The sequence below is a fragment of the Ursus americanus genome, chromosome 2 (assembly GCF_024610735.1).
Source record: "Ursus americanus isolate L20-20 chromosome 2, mUrsAme1.1.p, whole genome shotgun sequence".
NCBI lineage: Eukaryota > Metazoa > Chordata > Mammalia > Carnivora > Ursidae > Ursus > Ursus americanus.
Window position 1 is genome coordinate 33,444,781 of NC_142128.1, and position 6,628 is coordinate 33,451,408.

Sequence of the window (6,628 nt, forward strand, 5' to 3'; positions counted from 1 at the left end):
GGGCACGCTGGGAGGAGGAGGATCCATTCCCACAGCGACGGGGACTTGCGCCAGATATTCCTTCGGAACCACAAATCCCAGAATGCAATGCGCCAAAACAGCATCCTATTCCGTCCGAGCAGTCACCGCTAGAGGTTCCGGGAGCAGAGGGCATTCACTTCCGGCAGCAGGCAGGGGGGCCATGGTAAGGAGGCGGTTGGCGGGAACTGCGGGAGGTGGTGCGCTTTGGGGGTCGTGTTCCAGGCTGGGCAGGCAGGCAGATTCTTGGGGTTCTGATTCGGAGAATCCGGGGGGTTGGGGGAGGACTTTCGGCGTGGGTTAAGGCTTGCAGTGCCGCGCCTTCTTGCGCTTGGGTCACGTGGGCCGACAGTAGCGCTCACTGACATTCACTGAGCACTGTCCCCGGACTTCAGATCCTCGGGTCCATCAAGTGCATTTGAGGGCTGTGAAACCGTTGTCTCATTTGGTGTGTTGTGAATCCCCATTGTGAAAGGCGAAGAAACGGAGGCCCAGAGAAGTGGAGGGGTTTGCCCAAGGAGTCACAGCTAGTGACTGTAGGAGCCAGGATAGGAACCCAGATCTGGCCCCCGACCCCAGAGAATCTTTAACTGCACTACTCGAGGTGTGCATCTGTGCACCTGATAAAACCCATGTGCTGTGGTTTGGCGCCTCCCCCCGACCCCCAAAACTGGGCTCAGAAAACAGCGCTTCCCCTTCACCGAAGATGATGCTTTAACCAGATAATCAGGAGGTTATTATAAGTATCGCAGTGATTTGTTGCTCTTTAGGACATTGGTTCCTGCTGGGGAAAGTGTTCCCACAGCCTTATGCGTTCAGTGCCCAGCCCAGAGTTGGCTGTACCTAGGTATTTGTTGAATGAAGGAAGGCTCTGCCACCTTTCTTGTATCTCTTTGAACTGCCTGAAGGAAAGAGGACCAGTTTGAGAGTCAGACTCCGCGCCACTCACTAGCTGTGTGTCTTTGGGTAAATTTCTGACCTTCTCTGTGTTTAGTTTCCTCAGTGGTAAAGTGGAGGTACAGTTGACCCTTGAACAGTATGGGTTTGAACTGTGTGGGTCCGCTTCTGTGTGGATTGTTGAAAATAAATACATTGGAAAATTTTACGGAGATTTGCAACAATTTGAAAAACCTGGCAGACAAACTGCATAGCCTAGAAATACTGAAAAAATAAAAAGGTATGTCATAAATGCCTAAAATGCAGGTACATACCAATTTATTTTATTTACACCCGTAGTACATACAAGTTTGTTTTAAAAAGTTTATCAGAATGCACACAGAGGGGGCGCCTGGGTGGCGCAGTCGTTAAGCGTCTGCCTTCGGCTCAGAGCGTGATCCCGGCGTTATGGGATCGAGTCCCACATCGGGCTCCTCCGCTGGGAGCCTGCTTCTTCCCCTCCCACTCCCCTGCTGTGTTCTCTCTCTCTCGCTGGCTGTCTGTCACATAAGTAAATAAAATCTTAAAAAAAAAAAAAAAAAGAATGCACACAGAGACTTACAGACCATACATGGCATCATTCATAGTCGAGAAAAACAAGCCTGAAGATGCGGTATTAAATCCTAACTGCATAAAATTACAGTATGCTGTGCTACTGTAATAATTCCATAGCCACCCCCTGTTGCAATTGCTGTGAGCTCAGGTGTTGTGAGTATGTCCTTAATACGGTGTGTTGCTCACCATCTCCACGTGAACACTTCGTTACTAGTAAATTGCAAAAGGCAGTAAAAAGTGATCCCGTGGTTCTCGCGTATTTTTCATCGTGTTTAGTGCAATATTGTATACCTTGAATAACAACACCACGGGACCCATACGAAATGCCAGTAGTGATTCTGGAAGTGCTTCCGAGAAGCAGAGAAAAGTCATGACCTTACGAGAAAAAGTTGAATTGCTCGATATGTACTGTGGATTGAAGTCTGCGGCTGCATTTGCCCGCCATTTCAAGATAAATGAATCCAGCGTGAGGACCATTGTAAAAAAAGAAAAGGAAATCCGCGAAGCTGTTGCGGCAGCTACGCCAGCAGGCGCGAAGACCTTGCACTTTTTGCGAGATACTTTTTTATCTCGTATTGAAAATGCAGCTTTTATGTGGGTGCAGGATTGCTATAAGAAAGGCATCCCTATAGACTCTAATATGATTCGAGAAAAAGCAAAGTCGTTATACGACAACTTGGAGCAAAAGGAAGGAGAAGGAACTAAAGCTGGAGAATTCAGTGCCAGCAAAGGATGGTTTGATAATTTTAGAAAGAGGTTTGGCTTAAGAAATGTCAAGATGGCAGGAGAAGCAGCTTCTGCCAACCAAGAGGCCGCCGATGAGTTCCCACCTCAACAGCTTGTAGACCGCCCAGCAGAGGAATTAACCGAAGGTGCCTCAGTGCTGATGAGAGCTTCCGGACCAGTGCCAGATGAGGGAGATGTAGAAGCAGCAGAGCCAGAAAACAAGTTGACATTAGACAACCTGGCAGAAGGGTTTCGATTATTCAAGATGGCCTTTGCCTTCTTTTACAACATGGACCCTTCTGTGATCCGGGCACTGAGACTGAGCAGATGGTGGAAGAGGGATTGGTACCATCCAGAAACATCTTCAGAGTAATGAAAAAGCAAAAAAGTCAGACAGAAATTACAATGTATTTCCGTACAGTTACGCCGAGCGTGCCCGCTTCTCGTGCCTGCCCTTCCGCCTCCTCCACCTGTCCCACCTCTGCCACTCCTGAGACCGCCAGGCCAGCCCCTCTGCCTCCTCGTCCTCAGCCTACTCGGTGGGCAGACGACAAGCATGAAGACCTTCCTGCCGATACGCTTCCGTGGAATAAAGAGTGAATGGTCTCTGTGCGGTACAGTTCAACCTACCTGTTGTGTATGTGAGTGAGTGTCTTCATGTGAAATCTAGTAACTGTATGGCAGGAACTGCGGGAGACGCTTTGTGTCCCCCTCCGCCTGGGTATTGGTCCTGTAGAACGTCATGAGCAAGACTCCTTTGCAAGTGGGTAGCCTATCTTTAGGGGCTGTAAGGTGAGTGATGTTTAATATAAAATTAGCAATGTGTCTTCTTAGTGTTTTGTAACTTTGCTTTTTGCTATCAAAGATTTAGTTACCCTGCAGTATACCCCTTCCCTCCCCCCCCCCCTCATAGGAGAAAATGCACATCAGCCTATCATGGGGCTAAGTGGTTTTTTAAAGAAGTAACAGTGTTTCCGATACTGTATTCGGAACCTGACTGTAATACTGTATGCCATAAGAATTGTATAAGGATTCATTCATTGGTGTACAGGCCAGGCTCCTGGGAAAAAATAGTATCGATTACACTAGGCTGCCATAAAGCAACCCCATTACTGCTTCTTTTTACCAATCCATGAATCACTGTCCTTATAAATAAATAGGAATCTCCCTTTCTTATTATCCTTCCTTTTTTGTGTCTAGTGTCAGTAATGTGTGTACTATTACAGTGTTTTGTGTCCTGTAGGACAATGTTGATGTGGGTACTGGCAATTCATCTTGGAAACAAGGTAAACTTAATGGTATCGATAATACAGTACTGTAAATGTATTTTCTCTTATGGTTTTCTTTATCACGTTCTTTTCTGTAGCTGACTTTATTGTAAAAATGTGGTATACAATACATGTAACAACAAATATGTGTTAATCGACTTAACCAGTAAGGCTCCTAGTCAACACTATGCTATTAGTCGTTGAGTTTTTGAGGAGTCATAAGTTATATGTGGATTTTTGACTGCATGGGGGGGTTGGTGTTCGAACCCCTGCATTGTTCAAGGGTCAACTGTACTGGCACCTGTCTTGCACAGCTTGTGTGAAGCTCCCATGAGCTTAAAGCATCCTTCCCTGTGTCTCTGGCAATAGTAGCAACCTCACAGGATTGGCAGGAGCCTCTGGGTAAGACGCTCTGCAGATGTTTATTTTGTGATCAGCATGGTTGAGTTCTCGAGAGCAATGGTCTCCTGTCTCCCTTCCAGGCCACCCTCCTCCGAGCTGTGCCACGGTTGGCAGGCCCAGCTGCATGGAGAAGGCCTGTCTGCGGGCTGTGGTGCCGCACCGGGCAGGATCCTGGGAGGTGGGTGGGGAGCAGGACCCCCACCCTGAAGGAGAAGCCTGCAGGTACGGAGACAGAGAAATTCCAGATGGTCTACCGGTTCGACGCTATCCGAGCCTTTGGGTACTTGTCCCAGCTGAAGGTGGCACAGACGGCCCTGACGCTGCTGGCCCTGCCACCTGGCCTCTACTGGTACTCGCACGGCCTCGTGACTCTCGGCTCCTTGTGCTTTGTGGGCGGGATAGCTGGCTTCGCCCTGGCCATGCTCTGCTGGATGAGCCACTTCTTCCGGAGGCTGGTGGGCATCCTGTATGTGAACGAGGCAGGCACTGTGCTGCGGGTAGCCCACCTGACCTTCTGGGGCCGGCGGCAGGACACGGACTGGCCCGTGGCCGAGGTGGTCCCTATGATGGAGAGCAGGGACCGGCCCCAGGAGCTATTTGTGCGTATCCAGCAGTACAGTGGGAAGCAGACCTTCTACCTGACCCTGCGCTACGGACGCATCCTGGACCGAGAGCGTTTCACACAGGTGTTTGGGATGCTGGACACCCTCAAGTGAGCCGGGAGCTGGGCCTCCAGCTGGCCCTGGGACGCCTGGATCTCTAGCAGGAAGGCCGAGGGTGTGGGTGAGGCTGAAGAAGGGGACCAGGCAGCTGGAGACTTTGCCAGGGCCTCCAGGCCCTTGTCTTTTGGGATGAGGAAAGTCATGAGGCAGGAGCTGGTAATCGGGTTTACAGGAGAGGTCCTTATACAAATTCTTACTGCCTTTGTGTGTGACATTCAGCCAGATAATGGCCAGAAGTTTCTGTTAACAGCCAGTTGTTGGAGGAAGCCATGTCGGGTTCACGCAAGCTGTGCTGTGCTGAGAAATCAGAAGGCAGGGAGGTGTGGCAGGAGGAGCACAGGATTCGGAGTGAGAACGCTTGAGTGCTGTCAGGTGTCAGTTCCCGGTCCGGGGGCAGGTTATTGAGTCTCGCTGAACCTTGGTTTTCACATTGGTGAAAGGGAAAGTCCTGCCTGTCTCATGGGATGGGTGTGAGAATAAACGGTAAATGTCAAGGTCAGTGCAAAGGTGATGGTGTGGTGCAAGGCTTCGAGGCAGTCAGGAGGGATTTCCCAAGCCCTGTGCAGGGCCCCCTCAGGGACTCAGCCTCAGAAAGGACCGGGAAGAAGCCTAGATAAAGGTGGGTCATTTGACCCCGCCAGGATGGTGACCGCACAGTGACTGGGACAGGTGTTGGCCTGGCGAGCACAGCACCCCTGCCAAGATGGTGTTCACCACCCAGACGTTGGGGGCCCTCCTTTCAGAAGGCTCTGCGGTGTCCTAAAGTGAGATGAACTGTATTCTGGTGCATTATTTTATAAACTAAAGCTAATGACATGCACTGCCTTTCCCTGTAATTAGTCATACACGTTTGTCATGTAGTCTGTAACAGAGTAACAAGGGAAGACGTGATCTTTATAATTCAGAAGTCAGTAACTACACGCTTTGTTGTGTGGACTTAAGAGACTTTTGTATTGCGGTAAAATATACAGAATGTAAATTTATTCTTTGACCGTTTTCCAGTGTACAATTCAGTGGGATTAAGTACATCTACAGTATTGTGCAACCATCACCTCTGTCCATTTCCAGAACTTTTTCGTCATCCCCAGGAAAATTCTGTCCCCATTAAACATAACTCCCCATTTCCCCCTCCCCCTGGCCCTTGTGACCACTCGTCTGCTTTCTGTCTGTGTGGATTGGCTTATTCTGGACATTTCACATAGACGGACTCATACACCCCGTGGTCTGTGATGTCTGGCTTCTTTCACTTGCCCTCCTGTTTTCAAGGTGCATCCAGGCTATAGTGTGTATGAGCTTCATTCCCTTTTCTGGCTGAATAATATATGTGTAGACTGTTTGGTTTATCCCTCCGTTGATGGACATTTGTACTGTTTCCAACGTTTGGCTCTTGTGGGTAATGCTGCTGTCAGCATGGCTGTATAGAAATCTGAGGCCCTGCTTTCGGTCCTTTGGCCTGTGTGCTGAGAAGTGGAATTCCTGGGTCGGAGGGTGACTCTACATTTAACTTTGTGAGGAACCGCCAGGTTTCCCACAGTGGCTGTGCGGTTTTATATTCCTCAGCACCGCGTGAGGGCCCCAGTTTCTCCATGTCCGTCTTTTGGATAATTGCCATCCTAGTGGGTGTGAAGTGGTCTCTTACTGTGCTTCCAGGCTTTTCTAAAAACATAGATGTTATCCTGTATCTGGAATTGCTGGGGTTTTTCCTTCCTGTAACACATGACTGTCTTAGCTGTAAACCATTAAAAATATTCTGTCACAAGAAAATAAAAACCTTGTAACGATGAGAGCTGTCTCATGTTAACTAACCATATTGTAATAATTGTTTTGCAACATATAGACATAAATAAATCATTACGTTGTACACTTTAAGTTGATACAGCGGTTATATGTTGGTTATAGCTCAGTAAACTTGGGGAAAACAATAGGCAGCACACCTTCCCTAAAACAAAATATGTAGATAATTTGATTTTTTCATTTAAATACTGTGTAAAAACAAATTCA

The 6,628-nt window shown here is 48.5% G+C and overlaps 1 protein-coding gene across 1 annotated transcript; it reads left to right on the forward strand.

Moving 5' to 3' along the window:
* Positions 1-80: 80 nt before the first annotated feature.
* TMEM186 (transmembrane protein 186) lies at positions 81-6,411 on the forward strand. The gene is made up of 2 exons (XM_045784474.2): positions 81-184; positions 3,986-6,411. The coding sequence occupies exons 1-2, from the start codon at positions 83-85 to the stop codon at positions 4,619-4,621; spliced, it is 738 nt and encodes a 245-aa protein (XP_045640430.2). The 5' UTR covers positions 81-82; the 3' UTR covers positions 4,622-6,411.
* Positions 6,412-6,628: the final 217 nt, after the last annotated feature.